This window comes from Dipodomys spectabilis, unplaced genomic scaffold, assembly GCF_019054845.1.
Source record: "Dipodomys spectabilis isolate Male_0828 unplaced genomic scaffold, ASM1905484v1 ptg000069l, whole genome shotgun sequence".
Taxonomy (NCBI): Eukaryota; Metazoa; Chordata; class Mammalia; order Rodentia; family Heteromyidae; genus Dipodomys; species Dipodomys spectabilis.
In genome coordinates, this window is record NW_024870746.1 from 11,754,139 (window position 1) to 11,773,116 (window position 18,978).

Below are 18,978 nucleotides of genomic sequence, written 5' to 3' on the forward strand. Positions count from 1 at the left end.
CATAGAAATAAATAGTAATTTACAGACATAACAAAAACAGACTGCAGCACTTGGCAAAGTTCCCTTACCTCTTCGTGGAGGGTTCTGTGTATTTGGTCTTCCTGGCATTGGTTTTACAATCACAGGTTCATCTTGTCGCATTGCCATCTTTTGAGACATTTCCAGTAATCTTGAATATTTGAAAAAATGGACTTAAATATACAATATCAATCTTTATCACTTAGCACAGCCGTAAAGCATTCTAAAAGCACTAGAAATGTAGATATCAAAATCACATACTTGTGTCGCAGGTTAGCAGCTTCCCTTTTCTCTTCAGCCATAGCCCTTTCTGCAGCACGGGCTTTGAGCTGTTGAAGGGAAAGTATTCAAATTCAGATGTGATAAGCAAGGCAGAAAACAAAGAAGAAGAAGAAAATAAATACTTGCCCAGTTATCATGAGCTTTTTTTTCATGAGTAGCAATCTGAAAAAAAAAAAAAAAACAACTCACATCAAAAACGTATTTAGAGTCAGGCACTGATAGCTCATGCCTGAAATCCTAGCTACTCAGGAAACTAAGATCTGAGGATAACAGTTCAAAGCCAACCCAGGCAAGAAAGTCCATGAGACTCTCATCTCCAACCAGCAACTAGCCAGAAATGGAGCCCTGTTTCAAGTGGTAAAGCACTAGCCTTGAGCAATTAAACTCAGAGACAGCATCCAGGCCCTGAATCCAAGTTCCAGTACACACACACACACACACACACACACACACACACACACACACACACACACACACGAATTCATTATAGCCTCCAGTACACACACACACACACACACACACACACACACACACACACACACACACACACACACACACACACACGAATTCATTATAGCCTTTGTAATTTCCTGTATTAGATATCAAAGAATTCTAAAACTACAGTATAGTAAAATTTTTACCTGGTTCTTAAATGAGCGCTCAGTTTTTTGTAATTCTTCCTCCATTTCTTCAATTCTCCGCCTAATATACATGGTTTTATCAGTTAAAACACAACTGAATAAAATTTGAAACAATCTGCAAATTTTTCATTTACTCTTAACAATTGCACTTTTAAAGATTTCAACAGACATGTACTTCATATAGTTACAATAAAAGTATAACATGATCAAAACTAATCATAGTTTCCTTGTTTATCAATTACTATTTTTGTAACTGTTCCTCAGTTTATTGTCAAATACTCTGCTAGGAATATCTTCTTCCACACAGCCTTATTTTTCCCTTTACTATATCCAAAGGCAATTTCACAAAGCTGTGATTACTGAATCTATTAAATGGCACAAGTACTTGAATAGTTTTTTTTTATATATTTCACATTAAATTGCTTTCTTAAAATATTACCTTAACTCTGTACATCAACTTACAATAACAAAAAATTATTTTTAATTACCTCAGTAGACAAAAACCTCCAAACTGTTAATATAAACCAAGTTTCTACAGTATTTCCAATATTGGTCGAAGTAAATTCCAGTTAACTTTTTCTCAGTCAACGAAAATGTATTTTTTTCCTGTATAAACTGAGTATATTTACCATTGATTTAGTCTTCTATGCTAATTCTTCTACATAAAGTAAAGGTAATTTAAAATGAAGTGAACACAAGTTATCCCAAGCCACTGGCCCCTCTTTAAAAGCTGAACTCACTTGTAAGTTTTGACTTCCTCTGCAGCCAAAACCACCTTCTCATCTGCAGCTGACAACCGCTGCTCTCTTTCCTGCCGCTCATACTCTTCTTGACTCAGTTTCCTAAAATAAAACCAGTTGTCAAGTGAAAGTTCTCTTTCCTTACAGAAGTCACTCTGAATGCTCTGTCCAAATGTTACTTCCCATCCTCAAAAGTGCAAACATAAAATCATAGGAAAGAATTCAAACTTGCTCTGTCGGAACTTGGACTCTGGCTTTCTGACAAGTCACCTCTCTACACAATTCTCTAGCCACTAGTAAACAAAACATATCTAAAAAATTAAACACTACTGTGGTCCATGAGTGAGTCTCTTATCCTTGGGATGATGAAAAGTCCCTTTATTTCAATGTGGAAAGCCAGGACTGACCAACGTAATTCAAATGAACTTTACTAGGAGAGGAGAGGGAATATTTACTTCTCTTATTCTGCCATGGGAAGGGCACTAAATACTTTTCTTATTTTGTCACTGAAAAACTATTGCTCAATCCAAGACTAGTACATTTTAAACATATTGTCAGTCAAAGAAATCCTTTCAGGATATGTCTTCTAAATATGAAAATAACCACAAAACATTTGCACACTATTTCAATGGGACTATGATTAAGAAAAGGCATATCTGAGCACTTGGAAATATCTATCACGCCGAAAACTAGTCAGCCCCAATCACGAAGGTCAAGTGTGAACTACTATCTTACTAATCTTTATAGACTGTAAAGACAGAAGTATTTCATGTATTTTAAATGCTCTTTTCTGAATCCTGACACTAGGGAGGCTGAGATAGGTGGTCATGAGTTTTAGAGCAGCCTATGATACCTAGTGAGGCTGTTTCAAAACAAAACAAAATCTACTTTGTTTATATTTGTATTACCTTACACACAATTCCGATTCAAAAGATAATAACTTGAAATTTAATTTTGTACGAGTCAGAAGCAGAATTTTAAAAGTTAAGAGAAAGAATTACTAACACCAAGGAGAAATTGTTCAATCTTTTATAGCTTCTCATTCAATACTTTGGCTAATACTTTATGTGTGACTGTAACGTACTAGTTAACTTGTAAGATGCTAAAGATAAAAGTATAGATAAAGCATTTTTCTTGCACTGAGAGTTCAATTTTATGGATAAGAGATACATGCAAAAACAAAATAATCTCTCCCTGACTCTGGTTTAAGAAAGAATGTGAGAAGACAATGTCCAAACAGAAATGTACTCATTAATTGACTTATTTAACTGTAACTGCTCTGTACATCACCTTTATAATAAGAATAAAACATGTTTTCAAAAAAGAATGAAAAAAACTAAGGCTTATAAAAAGACCAAATGTGGCATGGTGGTACGGTCATGTAATCCCAGCACCAAGTATACAGTAAGACCCTGTCTCAAACTCCCGAGAGTTTTGTTTCCAATAATGGATGATAAGTTAAGTCAAAATACTATGAACAATCAGAACATCTGGAAAAAAATAAAAGAATGTCCTTGAAGGCATAGAGCTAATAAGGCAGTGAAGACATGTGTTTGTGTTCAAGAAGAATAGAAAAAAAGAATCTCAGAATCACATGCAAGGCTGACATTTCTATTTTAATTTTTTTGTCATTTTAGGGGCTGGGTGCTGTCCCTCAGCTCTTCAGCTCAAAGCAAGTACTCTACCACTTGAGCCACAGTGCCACTTCCAGTTTTCTGGTCGTTTATTGGAGATAAGAGTCTCATGCACTTTCCTACCTGGGCTGGCTTTGAACCATGATCCTCAGATCTCAGCCTCCTGACTGATGCCCGGCAAGGCTGACATTTTAAGCCACTTTTTCTCTACATATTGAAGACAACAATGCAGAGATAAAGAGTCTAAAAATAGCCTCTTGGACCAGTGGCATTGAGGTTGTTAAGGGGAGGTACATTTTAATAAGTACAGGATATATGTTGTGAGCTTTAAAAAGATGAGCTAAACAATCTATGGCTTCACCAAGCTTAATCAGCAGAGTAACTAAAAATATTCCCACAATCCAAAAGAAAGCAAGCCAAGCACAGTGGTGCACATACTCATCCTACCACTTGGGAGGCTGAGTCTAAGTAATCTTGATCTCATTACCATCACTCCCACACACACATACAAATGAACACAAAAATGAACACAGAGCTGGGCACTGGTGGCTCATGCCTGTAATCCTAGCCACTCAGGAGGCTGAGATCTGAGGATCGCAGTTCAAAGCCACCCCGGGCAGGAAAGTCCATGAAACTCTTATCTCCAATAAACCACCAGAAAACCGGAAGTGGCGCAGTAGCTCAAGTGGTAGAGCACTCACCTTGAGCTGAAGAGCTGAGGGACAGCGCTCAGGCCCAGGGTTCAAGCCCCATGACCGATTAAAAAAAAATGAACACAGAATAGGCCATCAAACAACAAATCCTTTGTTGACTTTAGAAAATTCACTCAATCAACTGTAAAGAAAATTAAAGTTTGAGATATTTCATAAGAAAGGGATACTAGAGACAGGTGATTAATTATGGTATGGGTCTAAACTGAGAGTGGCTGAGGAAAGATAGCAAAGAAACAGAATGGATTTTCCAAGAGAGAAGTTGAATAAACCAGCTGTTAGTACCTACAACTACTTCCCTGCATATAAATTACAGAAACATTATCTGACTGCTGATTAGAGCAGAAAGAAGCTATGGGAGCCGGGCGCTGGTGGCTCACGCCTGTAATCCTAGCTACTCAGGAGGCTGAGATCTGAGGATCGCGGTTCAAAGCCAGCCCGGGCAGGAGAGACCGTGAGACTCCTATCTCCAATAAACCACCAGAAAACCGGAAGTGGCGCTGTAGCTCAAGTGGTAGAGAGCTCACCTTGAGCTGAAGAGCTGAGGGACAGTGCCCAGGCCCAGAGTTCAAGCCCCACGACAAAAAAAAAAAAAAAGAAGCTATGGGAAACAAGTCACAAAGGAAGACCAATATCTATCACAAATGGAGGTGGGAGCGTAAAAAAATCTTAATGAAGTATGGCTCACACCTATATTCATAACAACTCAAAATCTCTACTAGCTAGGCATATGTATTTGTTGTCTCAGCTAAGGGAGAAGTATAATACAAGGATCATGGTCCAGGATGGACAAGACATAAGTTGGAGAGCCTATTCAAAAATAACTAATCCACTGAGTGGTAATGATAATGTAAACAATAATGTAAATGTAAACAACATGGAGTGAAACCTTACTTTTGCAAAGCCATTTCCTTCTGCTGGTAGAGTTCATTAAGAATCTCAACTTTCTGTCTCAGAGTTTTGCACTCATCTTCCAGTCCAACTTTAGTGAACTGCAGTGCACTGCGATCATCTTCCAATTTCTTTATTTGTTCTATAAAGGATAAAACAGTTACCTTTATATGTGTGCAGAGGACTGGAGAACTTGGTTGAGCTAAGTGCTGGGTGGGTTGAGAAGCATAAAAGGAAGAACCTAGTCTATATCTTCCCAGTAAAACTCTCCAGCATGTGGGAATTTCTTCTCAAGAAGAACCTACCTTCCAGGGTATATATAGTGGACATTGAGGCTCTTAGTTTAAGTTGTAAAAGTTTTAGATCCTCTTCAGCTACTGATATTGCAGTTTGTGTCTAAAAATTGTAGAAAACAGATGTATTCTTACAAGTGAGGCATGGTAAGAATTCAGACACTAATTCAACTCTATAAAAAGGACCTACCCGAGAAACATCCATCATCTGCTTAATTTGATTTTTTATCTTCTCACTCTGGCCACCTGAAAAACATAGGTAGTAACTGCTTTTTTTTCCCTTGCTTTTTAAACTCGATATTTTCTTGACTTCCTTAAAACTAAATAATGATTATGTTTAAATGCTGGAGAAAAAAATAACCAACCAACAAAACTGACTTTAAAAGAATTACAAACTTAGAAGAAAAAGTTCTGTTCGTACAATAAAAAATGTTGTCCCTAAGCAAGAAGACATGTGTAAGAATAAAGTCCTTTCTTCTCTCTCAGGCATAACTCAACCTGGGCAAGTGTTTTACTTAAGATTCACTTTTCTGTTCTGCCCTTGAATCTTCTACGAGGTGTGGTTTAAAGCATTCATCAACCCAAGAAACAATATTGGGAGTTATTTTCCTCATAAGTACACACACTACTCTCTAGCTTCTGGCCACCCTACACCTCGGCTTTGATAGCATTAGATTATGATTCTAACCCCAGGACTTTGAAATGAGTTGTGGGCCTTAGAAGCACAGAAGTATAGACACGTGAATATTAATACAATATCTCCATAAACATGAGAAGAAACAAGTTTCTCCAACAGTGTTCAATATTTACAGGTAAAAGACATGACTAATGCAGTTCTGGCATAGGTATCTAGTTCTCAATGGGATGAGAAAATACAGTCAGTGCCTTCTGTATGCTTAACTGCCACACTACAACTCAGCAGCCACTTCTGCCAAATGGAGACAGACGTATCTATATGTCCAGTGATAGTGTCTACAACTTTAAAGCTTAAGAAGATATTCATCCAGCTGACACATAGAATCAGTGTACTTAAACACGAGGATAAAAAGAGTCCAACCTTCCTGAGACTGATCTTACCTCCTACCTCTCCATTAGCCAATTCATCTGACTCATTTCCTCCTTTATTTTGATCCTCCGATTCAAATTCACACTCTAACCGATTCAATTGTGTAATACAATTAGTCAAAGCCTAAAAAAGAAGCACAAATGGGCAAGAGCTTCTGAATTTTAATTTGGTATATTTTGGAAGAATCTGTGATGCTAAGCATGCATAATGAGAATAAACTTACATTAATATTATCATCTTTATGAGTAAGAGCTACTTCTAAATCTTTCTGGGACTTCTCAAATGATTTGATTTGCTCACTGAGCTCAGCATGTGATTTGCTCCAGTCTTCAATTTCTTGCTGCAACTGAAAATTAAAAACACATGAATTACTATGGGTTAGATATTTTGCATGGGAGACATCAGTATCATGTAAATGAGATAGAAGAACAGGAAAACAAGCTCTTCTTGGTCACTAATGAGGGACTAAGACCTGCATTATGGGAGTCAGTAATAAAGTAATAAAGTCAAGAGTTCTCAAACAGGTTGGCCCCATTTACTTTATCCTTCAGAAAACTGTTTCTAATTCAAATACTTTATTTCCAGTAGGAATGACTGGCCCCTTACTGAGTACTAAATCCAGACACCAGGTCAAATAACTTCCTTAGCCAGAAAAGCAGTAATTACTCAGAGTGTCTTTGTTCTAAAAATCCCTTAGAGATTACTCAAGTTATATTGATTGGTGTTTGAAAACATAAACTAAACACTGAGAGCTGTAGTAACTTGTACAGAGCAGAAAAGCATAGAACAGACAGAAAAAAATCTAAGAACAGGTCCCTCCATGAATACTATCTTTCCTTAAAAGCAATTCTGAGTAAAGATCACTGAGATATAATGACAACTGTTTTTATAGTTTATACTATCCATGACATGAACTCTTCTTTACCTGCTGTTTCTTCTTCTTTAGTCTAGCATTTTCTTCTTGAACCCGATGGCATTCAGACTTTACTTTCTCTTCACTGAGCTTAGCTTCACTGAGAGCAATTTGAACCTAATGTAAAACACTCTAATTACTAAGATAATTCCAAAGAAAAATAAGTTACATTTTCCCAAACATCACAGTTTTCATCTTTGCACATTTAGGCACACATGAAATCTGTGCTCTTTTTCAAAACAAAAAGTATTGATATTGTACAGGAATATAGGCAGCTTTACCTCTGAAAATTCTGAGGCACTCACTGAAATAACATCTTTTAACTTCTCGATAGATTTCTTTTTTTCCAGTATCTGCCAGGTGAAAATATAATACAAAACACATTGAATTTCAGTAAAATTATGTACATATAAGCTAACATGAAGAAATATTACCAAACATATCTTGAGCCATCCCATGCATTCCAGATAAAAGAAATCCAAGCTTGTGCCGGTGGCTCACGCCTATAATCCTAGCTACTCAGGAGGCTGAGTTCGGAGAATTGTGGTTCAAAGCCAGCCTGGGCAGGCAAAGTCATGAAACACTTATCTCCAATTAAACCACCAGAAAACCAGAAGTGGCACTGTGGCTCAAGTGGTAGAATACTCGCGCCTTGAGCTAAAGAGCTGAGGGACAGCTATCAGGCCCAGAATTCAAGCCCCAAGACCAACAAAAAAAAAAAAGAAAGAAAGAAAGAAAGAAATCCAGTTTGGGTCTACACAAAAAAAATCAGGGGTTAAAGGAAAATAAGTGAGATTATAAATATTTCATAGTATCTACAACCTTCTTGGTTAGGAGATAATGTAGTGGGGTGAACACCAAAAACATAAAAGAAAATGAAAAAACTTTCAAATAAAATAGTTCACATCAGTAGTTAGTTTGCATTTTACTTTGTTTTTAGTTTTTTCCACTAGTGATAGAAGAAAACCCTGAAGTCGCGTTACATTTCTCTTGCTTAAATTAAAATTGGTAGAACAGGAGTAGAATAGACAATCTCACATACAGAAGAATTCCAAAACATTTATGAAGATACTAACTGCCTCAAGGAGGTTAAGTCTTGACTCCTTAGCTGTGCAAAGTACACAGGTGTGAGCCACCGGCTTTAAAACTACTTTTATGGGCTGGGAAGGTGGCTCAGTGGTAGAGCGCTTGCCTTGCATGCTCGAGGCCCTGGGTTCGATTCCTCAGCACCACATAAGTAAAAAGAAAAAAAGCCGGAAGTGGCGCTGTGGCTCAAGTGGTAGAGCGCTAGCCTTGAGCTGAAGAGCTGAGGGACAACACCCAGGCCCAGAGTTCAGGCCCCACGACCGGACCCAAAAAAAATAAAATAAATAAATAAATAAACTACTTTTATGTAATTCTAAAACTAAAAAGTTTACCAGAAAAAGATATTTTTTAATAAAACAAAATAAAATACAATGACTTCAACTAAGTGGTAGTTTCTTAGCTGTTCACTATGCTTTAGAGGGCAGAATCGATCCATTGGAAAATAAAAGAGGGTTGAATGTAAAAACACTTTCTAGGCTCATTAAAAGTAACATTGAGAGCCGGGCGCTGGTGGCTCACGCCTGTAATCCTAGCTACTCAGGAGGCTGAGATCTGAGGATCGCGGTTCAAAGCCAGCCCGGGCAAGAAAGACCGTGAGACTCCTATCTCCAATAAACCACCAGAAAACCGGAAGTGGCGCTGTAGCTCAAGTGGTAGAGCGCTCGCCTTGAGCTGAAGAGCTGAGGGACAGCACCCAGGCCCAGAGTTCAAGCCCCACGACCGACAAAAAAAAAAAAAAAAAAAAGTAACATTGAATTAGTACTTAAAATTTTACAAGGTGAGCAGTAGATTCACCTTCCATACCCTAATATTACTTTAAATTAACAGCATAGGAAAAATTCAACTTAATCTCCAAAATAATTCAAAAGCCCTATTACAGTAACCATTAGCAGTAAAACACTTACCAAGTCTTGATTCTTGATATTCTGTTCTCTCTCTGTTTCTAACATAACACGGAGATTTTTGGCTCTGTCATCCAGAATTTCATTGGTTTGTTCAAGTGTCTTGATTTTATCCTTTAAAAAAAAACAAAATATTGAAATTACAGTAAAAATTACTTACTAACATTTATTTTTGCTTTTAAAACATATCCCCAGTGCTGGGAAGTTGGCTCAGTGGTAGAGTGCTTGCCTCACATGTATGAAGCCCCAGGTTCAATTCCTCAGCACCACATAAGCAGAAAAAAAGCCAGAAGTGGCACTATGGCTCAGTTGGTAGGGTGCTAGCCTTGAGCAGAAGAGCTGAGGGACAGCACGCCCAGGCCCAGAGTTCAGCCTCCATGACCGACAAAAAAAAAAAAAAATCCCCAAATGGCAAGAAACTTTTACCTTATATTTAATTGCTTCATCAGAAAGAATCATATTTTGTTTCTTAGTTTCTTGAACATGCTTCTTTGATTCTTTGATCTACATAAAATAAAACATTGAGAATTAGGAAAAATTATGGTGCTACCAAAACTTATTTCCAAGTAGGTGGCTCTTTATAGAAAAAAACAGAGCTCTATAAATTTATTGACTGTTTAAAGTGTTAGAATGGATTACAGGAAATACTGGAAAGAGAAAATACAATTTGAAAAAATACAATAACCAAACTGTAAGACATATGGAAATAATTCAAGTTAGAACTAGAGGGAAAAGATTAAAAGAGTAATTATACCTTTTGTTCATAATTTGACAATTTTTGTAACAGTTCTGCATTTTCTTTCATGATAGTCTTCAACTTTTCAGAAATTTGTTCTTCGGTGACTAAAAGGGAAAAATCCATAAGATTATTATGGATAAATAAAATTGAATTATTAAACATATTAACAGCAAACACATGTTATCTACCACTATGAAGTAAAAGAACATCTTAACATACCTATTTTGCCTTTAAAAAGCAAGTTAGTAATAGCAGTAAGGGCATAAAAATTTCTTCATCAGAGAGAAACATATGAACTAAATCATATAAATAAAAAGTAAAGACAGCTGGGAGTATGGTTCAAGTGGTAAGCATTTAAGTATAAGGCTGTTAAGTTAAAACTAATAGTGTCCCCCCAAAAAAATCCTACTTACTTCTAGCTTACATAAAACCGTCTTATAAACAGGGCACAGAGGTGTGACACACGCCTAACTAGTTGGAAGCTGATTGGAAAAATCTTGGCTTGAGGCCAGTCTAGCAGAAAAGTTTGAGAGACCACTTGTTCAATGAAGAGAGCTGTATGTGGTGTGCACACCTGTTGTCCTAGATACATTAAAAGCCTAGCATAGCTGGTTCACACACAGGTGTATGCCTAGGCAGTAAGTGAAACCTTATCTCAAAAACAAACCACAAAAATCAGTGCTAGAAGCATGGCTCAAGTGATAAGTACCTGCTAACAAGCTTGAGGTCCTGGGTTCAAACTATAGTTCTGCCCCCCTCAAATTCATATCAAAACCAATACAATGGATAAGAGCATAAAATAAGTCTAAAAATTTACCTTGATATACTCTATTCTTTACCTAGGAGAGAGATAAAATTCAATTTGATGTCAAACATTGGATAAACAGAAGTTTATTATTATTAATACAATTAAAGTATAACAACTAAGAATAATCATTTGGCTCAGGATAATAAATCTAGAGGATTAAAAAATACAGAAAAATAAAAAATCATTTTAGATTTCATTGATATTGATATACCATAGACAGCTTCAAGACACAAACAAAACATAAACATTTTACTTTACAGCTAAAGACATACCTAATGATTACAATCTTATGACATGAAAACTTTTAATAAAAAAAAGTAGTTACTATCTTCATAAAAATATATTAACACTTTATTTAATCAATTTCACTTATTTGTCAACCCCCAATAGCCAGAATAAAGTCTGGAAACAATGACTGTTCAAAAAAATTGAATGCTGGGTACTGGTGGCTCACACCTGTAATCCTAGCTACTCAGGAGGCTGAGATCTGAGGATCACAGTTCAAAGATAACCTGGGCAGCAACGTCCATGAGACTCTTATCTCCAATAAACCACTAGAAAACTGGAGTGGCATGGTGGCTCAAGCGGTAGAGCGCTGGCTTTGACCTGAAGAGCCCAGGGACAGTGCCCAAGTCCAGAGTTCAAATCCCTCGATCAACAAAAAAAAAAAAATTGAGAAAACAAAAGGGCAGAATCTTTTTACAAAAACATTCCTCTTTCACTCACCAGAAAACATAAATTATATTTAAAGTCAGCTACTGGCCAAAAAAAAAACAAATACAAATAAAATAAGATCCCTGTAATCCTAGCTACTCAGGAGGCTGAGATCTGAGGATCACGGTTCAAAGCCAGCCCGAGCAGGAATGTCTGTGAGACTCTTATCTCTAATAAAACCACTAGAAAACTGGAAGTGGCACTGTGGCTCAAGCAGTAGAGCGCTCGCCTTGAGCTGAATAGTGGAGGGACAGCGCACTAGTTCAAGCCCACAACCCACCAAAAAAAAAAAAAAAAAAATCAGTAACTTTTCAGTATGCCAATAATGAACAGACTGAGAAAGAAATCAGGAAAACAATCCCATTTATAAAGCCTCAAAAATATTAAGTAGGGGCTGGGAAGGTGGCTCAGTGGTAAAGCGCTTGCCTTGCATGCCTGAGGCCCTGGGTTCGATTCCTCAGCACCATATAAGCAAAAAGAAAAAAGCCAGAAGTGGCGCTGTGGCTCAAGTGGTAGAGCGCCAGCCTTGAGCTGAAGAGCTGAGGGACAGTGCCCAGGCCCAGAGTTTAGGCCCCACAACTGGACCCAAAAAAAAATATATATATATATTAAGTATCTAAGAATAAGCCTAACAAAAGGATAAAAAACCTCTACAATGATAACTAAAAACATTAGAAGATGGAAAAAACGTCCATATTCATGGATTGGTAAAATTAATACTATGAAATGGCTATGCTACTGAAAACAATCAATAAATTCGATGCAATTGCAGAAAAATCCAAATGTCATTCTTCACAGAAATAGAAAAATTAATCTTTTTGTTGTTGGTAGTGGTGGTGGTGGTTGTGGGGCTTGAACTCTGGGCCTGGGCACTGTCCCTCAGCTCTTCAACTCAAGGCTAGTGCTTTACTAATTGAGCCACAGTGCCACTTCCCACTTTTTTTATGTGATGCTGAGGAATTGAACCCAGGGCCTCATGCATGTGAGACAAGCACTCCACCACTCTACCACTAGCCACCTCCCAGCCTGAAAAATTAATCTTAAAATTCATATGGACCCTGAATAATCAAAACCACCTTTTTATTCCAGTCCTCGGCCTTGAACTCGGCCTGAGTGGTATTCCTGAGCTCCTTTTGCTCAAGGTTAGCACTCTACCACTTGAGCCACAGTGCCACTTCTAGCTTTTTCTGTGATTTAAGTGGCAACCAGAGTCTCAAAGACTTTCTGCCCAGGCTAGCTTCAAACCACTATCCTCAGGTCTCAGCCTCCTGAGTAGCTAGGATTATAGGCATGAGCCACCAGTGGCCAGTTCTCAAAACAATGTTGAGGAATAAGAGTAATATTGAAAGTATCACAATTCCTAATCTCAAATTATATTACAAAACCATAGTAACAAACAACATGTTAGTGGCACCAAAACAGATACACAGAACAGTGGCATAGAATTTAAAAATCCAGAAATGAGTCTACATAGCTACAGCTATCTTATTTTCTACAAAGGCACCAAAAATGTGTTGAAAAAAGGACAGCTTCTTCAACAAATGGTGCTGGGATAGTCACATGTGAATTTGATGTTTCCATGTGAGAGACTGAAGCTAGACACATTTCTTATCCTATAAAAAATAAATTCAAAATGGATCAACACCTAAATTTATGACCTAAAGTATGAAAATACTAAAGGAAGAAAGAGGGAAGACCTTTGAAAATATAGGCAGAAGTAACACCTTTCTGACAGGACTCCAAAAGTATAGGAAATAAGAACAAGAATTGACAAATGGGATTGTACCCAATTAAAAAGCTCCTACATAGCAAAGGAAGCAATTACTAGAAACAAAAGGCAACCTACAGAATATTTTTAAAAAAACTGCCACCTATCCACTGGATAGAGAATATCCAACATATAAAGAGTTCCAAAAATTAAACACTCAAAAAATCCAATTAATAAATGGGCAAGCTACTTGAACATAGTTCTCAAAAGAAGTATAAAATGGCCAAGAAGTACATGAAGAAATAGTTCAACAACCTTAACAATAAAGGAAATACAAATCAAAACTACACTAAAATACTATCTCACTTTAGTCAGAATGACAATTTTCAAGAACAACAATAAAAACTGAAGATATGGGGAACCTTTACACACTTCTGGTGAGAATGTAAATTAGTACAACCACTATGGATATCAGTAAATACATTCCTTAAAAAAATGAAAATAGAACCACTACATGACCCTGCTATATCATTCCCGGACATACATCCAAAGGAATGTAGGTTAGGATAAAATAGAGATTATATGCGCACCGATTTATAGCGGTGCTATTCATAAGAGCAAAGCTATTGAATCAACCTAGGTATCAATCAACTAATGAATGGATAAAGAAAATGTAGTGCTTATGTACAAAGAAGTGTTATTCAGCCGTAAAGAAGAATGAAATAATGTTGTTTGAAGGAAAATGGATGAATTTGGAAATCATGTTAAGTGAAAAAAGTCAGAGAGAAAGACAAATATTACATACTGTTTCTCATATGTGGAATATAAACCTATTTTTTAAAAAACTGAACAAGACTGCAATATGGGCGGGGGGACTATCTGTGGTAAGGAGAGGAGAAAACAAAGAGGTAAAAGGAGAGGGTGAAGAGAGGTATTATCTATTAAATTTGTTTTTAAAGGGGGGAGAGAGGGTAAGAAAGAATAATAGTGGATGAATTTGACCAATGTACATTATATACATGTATGGAAATAGTACAGTGAAACCACTTATATCATTAATATATGCTAATTTTAAAAGGGGAAAGAAGTTGGCTACTGGCTGAATTTAGACATGATCTATATCAGATGATTTCACATACCACTAATACCAGTATGATAGATGAGAATTGACAGCTGACATCTTGATAGGGCAAAAACAGAATCTCCAAGGATAGCAATGAATTCTAGGATAATAAGTCCTAAGTATTAACTAGTTAAAAAGTATTGCTACACTTCCTCATAACTTTGGTTAGATTTCTCCTTTCAATGTTACAAATGGTGATGGAATATTCACAACCATGGCATTTCAGCATTAAGTATCTAAGACACCACTTGTAATAAATATCAACATAGGAAAATGCATTCACAGAAAACTCCAATATAGAGAAAGAAATGGCTATTCCTCTAATGTTAGTATATTTGGACACTTAGCACTAATGTTCCTACAGTAATACACTTTCTTTGCTCCCTTTCACCAAACTAACAAGCAGGGGAAAACACAAAGAAGCAAAGGCAGTCTTCCAAGGCAAGGACCATGATACCACAAGGAAATGCTGAGACTGGAGGAGGAGTAGTTAGGACACGGAGCCTACATGGCATAGTGCAGACTGAAATGGATATTACAGTTCTTGAGGTAGGAGAAACAAGAATGAGAAATACACTCCAATTACCACTTCCAATTACCCTTCTGTTCTTTTTTGCCATACTTGAAGAAAAGTTCAACGAGGTTAGAAAAGCCCTCAGACAATCCGGGCAAAAGAAATCTTTGTCCTTTTTTTTGTCCTTGTTTTTGTTGTTTTAAGCAGGATCCCACCATATAATCCTGAAACTCGCTATCTACATACTGACCCAGAAATTAGTCTGGCCTTGAACTTGTGATACTCCTGCCCTGGCTTGCCTGGTGCTAGGATTATAGGTCTGAATTACCAATACCACACCCAAACAGAAGGACCTTTTTTTTTTTTTTTTGGGTCCGGTCGTGGGGCCTGAACTCTGGGCCTGGGCACTGTCCCTCAGCTCTGCAGCTCAAGGCTAGCGCTCTACCACTTGAGCCACAAAGGCCCTTCTTTTTAAGTAATATTTACAGTCAATTGTATAGGAGACAAATTTTATTAACAATGATAGGTCTGATAAAATAGGAAAAAATAGTGTTAGAAGGGGCTGGGAAAGTGGCTCAGTGATAGAGCGCTTGGCTTGCATGCATGAGGCCCTGGGTTCGATTCCTCAGCACCACATAAGCAAAAAAAAAAATACTGTTAGAAATGAATACTTTTCATCTAATGCTGAGACACAAAGTTTCAACCTGAAAGCTTTTTGTCTACAAAGTTCATTTATACACAATAATTTTCCCTAATTACATTTTCCTAATTACATTACTTTTTTTTTACTTCACTTTGTTATGAGCATTTTCTGTGTCTCCATGACTTTGAAACATAAAAAGTTGTCTAATAATACCCCATTGTATGGATGTACAATAATCCCTACTGGGGGTTATTTATGTTGTGTCAAGTTCTCACTCTAATAAACACTGTTATACTGAACATTCTTATACAAGGTTTTTAAATGTAAGATTACTCATCTCTTTTTAAGATAGATTACTAGACAGGATAATATGCATTGCTTTTATATATCCTATCCCATTTTCAAGGTTTCTGATAGATAGTATTAAACTACTCTTCAGAATGGCTATAAAAATTCCCAAAGCTACAGGGCACCTGTAATCCTAGCTACTCAGGAGGCTGATATATGAGGACCACAGTTTGAAGCCAGTAGGGGCAAGAAAGCCCATGAACCTCCTTATTTCTAATTAACTACCAAAAAAGCTAGAACTGGAGCTGTTGCTTAAGTGGTTGAGTGGCTAGCTTAGCTACAAAAGCTCAGGGACAGTGCCAAAGTCCCTGAGTTCAAGCTCCAGGACCCACACCAAAAAAAAAAAAAAAAAAATCCCCCAAAGCACTAACATGTGCATATTCATCTTACTTAATCCTTTAAATTTTAATAGAAGAGATTTATAAATTGGCTTTTCTATTGAGATTATATATCCACTGTTCTCATAGGTGTTTATCAACACAAAAACTACAGTAAATTATTTTACAAGGTTAATCTGAATTTAGCCATTTTATGTTTTTATGTCAGTAACTTAAAATATCAGTGAAAAGGTCTGATTACAAAATATTCCATGTATTTATGAGTCAAAGTATATATTCACTTAATTTACTCACGACAAGAACAGTTCTCCAGAAGAAAATGGCAAATGAAACTATTCCCAGGAGGGCAGTGAGAACCACAGGCTTCCATGGTAGTCCATAGAAATCAGGACCAGGCTGAACATCATCAGGCAAAGTGGCAACTAGCTGAAATAGACATGTTAGACAAAATAAATGGGGAACCTTACATTTACAACAAAGCCTTCTACATTCTAAACCAAACTCAGAAAACCACCACTTCAAAAATCTTCTCAAATAGTTCCTGTTTCAATAAAGAGCAAGGCCCTGTCCTGTTTGGCTTGCATTGTTTTGAAGTATAATAAATCTAAACATCTTTTAAGTTATATTTCCAGTTCGAAATAAGCTAATAGATGGCCGAAATGCCTTGAATTGTACTTTGCTCTTAGATTCATTATTATTACAAAAAAGTGAGAGGAGAGGAAAGGAAGGGAAGGGGGAGACATACAAGCAAGTGTTGGTGGTTTGCACCTCTTAAGAGCTACTGGGGAGGCTGAGATCTAAGGATCACAGTTCAAAGGCCCCAGTCTGGGCAGAAAACTCCAATAGAAAAAGGGAGTGGAGGTGGGGTGAAGAGATGGGAGGGAATGGAAGCAAGCAAGCAAGGGTGCGCGCGCATGCACACACACACATTTTAATGTATAATAGATATTATTTATGGGTACAAATAAAACCAAAAATCAACATGATGCTGAAAAGCCCAATTAATGTGTCATTCCTCTAAGAGTTTATATCTTCATTCCATTCTACTCTTATATAAACAAGTGCTGAGTAAGTTCACTCAACTTTTTTTTAATGATTGCAAATATATTTATTACAATTTACGGATTAGTTAACAGGTATATATACAAATAGAATTTCAACAATAAAATTCCAACAGACTGGTTACATTTAAATCAATGGATCCGAAGAAGCCAATTAGAAGTCTGCCAGTACCTAAACTTGACCTTCCATAAATTATTTTAAAAAAATAAAATCTGATAGGTTTGACTTCTAGTTAGATGGAAGAGGTGTCATCACATTTCATCACTGAGAAATAGAAATGCTACCTGTCTATACAAAGCTCTTCTCATGCTACATTCACACGTGAAGCACCATGACATGTCTTCAATGTATAAAATGTGCACGAAAGACCTCCAGGCGTTTTGTTCTTAAACATTGGTTAGGGGGCTCTTAACCTATATAAACATTGGATAAGTGGACAAGAATTTTGTCAGCCAACTTTTGATAACTTGGTCCAGCTGGACTGCTCCGAAGGTAACTGTCCTAGGTAAAACTCAGTGCCTTAACTGTTTCCTCAGAGACAGTGCGTTACAACAGCACCTAGCCGGTTAATCACCCAGCCGGTTTGTCGTGCCCTGCTAACTGTCAGACTGGCCCATCCCCCCCCCCCACAGGACATTACGCTGTTTGGATTGCGACTGCATTCTAGAACCTGACACAGCGCCGGACGCTGTGCTCCGTTACTAAATAAATAAATAAATAAATAAGCTTCTCAAATTACAGGTACCAGCCCTCGTTAAAGAGCCCAGAAACATCCTGCCCGCCGCTTCTTCGCCCTCTCGATCGGGGGGGGGGGGGCCATCTCGTTCGCCTGTCCGTCGGTCGGCCCGTCCGTCCTTCCGCCCTCCGCCTGCCCGCCCGAGCCGGGGGTGTCCCCCCGCCCCCCGGGTGCGGGGACCATCACCTCCAGGAGCTTGGCTATGAGGGCGGCGTAGAGCACCGACAGGGGGCCCAGAAGCTCCGGATCCCCCGCAGAGGCAGTGACAGACGGCACGGTGGCTGGTACCGCGTCCATCGTGCGGGGACGGCGGGGCAGAGGCGACGCGTCCCTGCGGATCGGCCCGGGACCTCCACTTTTCCCGTTTCCTCCTCCGGAGGGAGCCGGCCAGGGGGGGCGGGCACCGGGAATGAACTTCGCCTTCCCCAGAAGCCGGCACCTTCCGCCTTCCGCCACCAGGATAATGCGTCATCAAATAATGCCCAGGGCGGACGTCGAGGCGCCTGCTTCTGGGGGGCGGAGCCAGGGCGGCGGGGGGCGGGGCCTGGGTGAAACCAACCAACTCCTGGCGCGGGGGTGGGAGCTGAGGGGCGGGGTGGGGCAGAGGCAGTGAGGATTGACAACCTGTGATTTTAAAGGGCGTTGAGGCAGCCAGCGAGCTACCCAGAGGTCAAAGGCTGGGAGCCGGGGAGATGCGCTGGGGCTCGGGCCCTTTGAGAATGGATTGTTTTTATGCCACAGCGTGCCCCCAAATGTCCACACCGGAGACGATTCTCCTGCCCCATTCTGAAGGACCACCAGCCAGAATGGACCAAACCTTCCTTCCCAGCCCACTTGAGCCCTCTGCTTACTTCTCCCTTCTTGACCTCCACTTGGTCACTCTTTTAAAAAGCCTTAGCCCCATGCCAGTGGTTTAGGTCTGTAACCATAGCTACCTGGCAGGCTGAGGACCTGGAGCGCTGCAGTTGGAGGCCAGCCTGGAGAGAAAAAAAGTTGACACCCTCTTCTCAAGACCCTTTTCTCAACTGGCTGCAGTGATGCACGCCTTTCATCCCAAACTACACAGAAG

At 38.6% G+C, this 18,978-nt stretch overlaps 1 protein-coding gene across 6 annotated transcripts in view; it reads right to left on the bottom strand.

The window, feature by feature from the left end:
• Mia3 (MIA SH3 domain ER export factor 3) overlaps positions 1-18,978 on the bottom strand; it is a 49,171-nt gene that overhangs the window by 6,230 nt on the left and 23,963 nt on the right. For 4 of the 6 annotated variants that reach the window (XM_042681344.1, XM_042681342.1, XM_042681343.1 and 1 more), the window contains exons 7-23: positions 16,406-16,537; positions 10,733-10,754; positions 9,931-10,019; positions 9,603-9,680; positions 9,180-9,290; positions 7,470-7,541; positions 7,201-7,305; positions 6,499-6,621; positions 6,287-6,398; positions 5,400-5,455; positions 5,222-5,312; positions 4,920-5,058; positions 1,682-1,783; positions 942-1,002; positions 427-462; positions 280-347; positions 69-169 (exon numbers count right to left, since the gene is read on the bottom strand). In XM_042681344.1, the coding sequence (XP_042537278.1) occupies positions 69-169; positions 280-347; positions 427-462; positions 942-1,002; positions 1,682-1,783; positions 4,920-5,058; positions 5,222-5,312; positions 5,400-5,455; positions 6,287-6,398; positions 6,499-6,621; positions 7,201-7,305; positions 7,470-7,541; positions 9,180-9,290; positions 9,603-9,680; positions 9,931-10,019; positions 10,733-10,754; positions 16,406-16,537 (1,498 nt within the window). Of the gene's footprint in view, positions 1-68; positions 170-279; positions 348-426; positions 463-941; positions 1,003-1,681; positions 1,784-4,919; positions 5,059-5,221; positions 5,313-5,399; positions 5,456-6,286; positions 6,399-6,498; positions 6,622-7,200; positions 7,306-7,469; positions 7,542-9,179; positions 9,291-9,602; positions 9,681-9,930; positions 10,020-10,732; positions 10,755-16,405; positions 16,538-18,095; positions 18,356-18,978 lie in introns of those variants that run through there. The other 2 variants (XM_042681346.1, XM_042681345.1) reach the window with 1 other exon arrangement.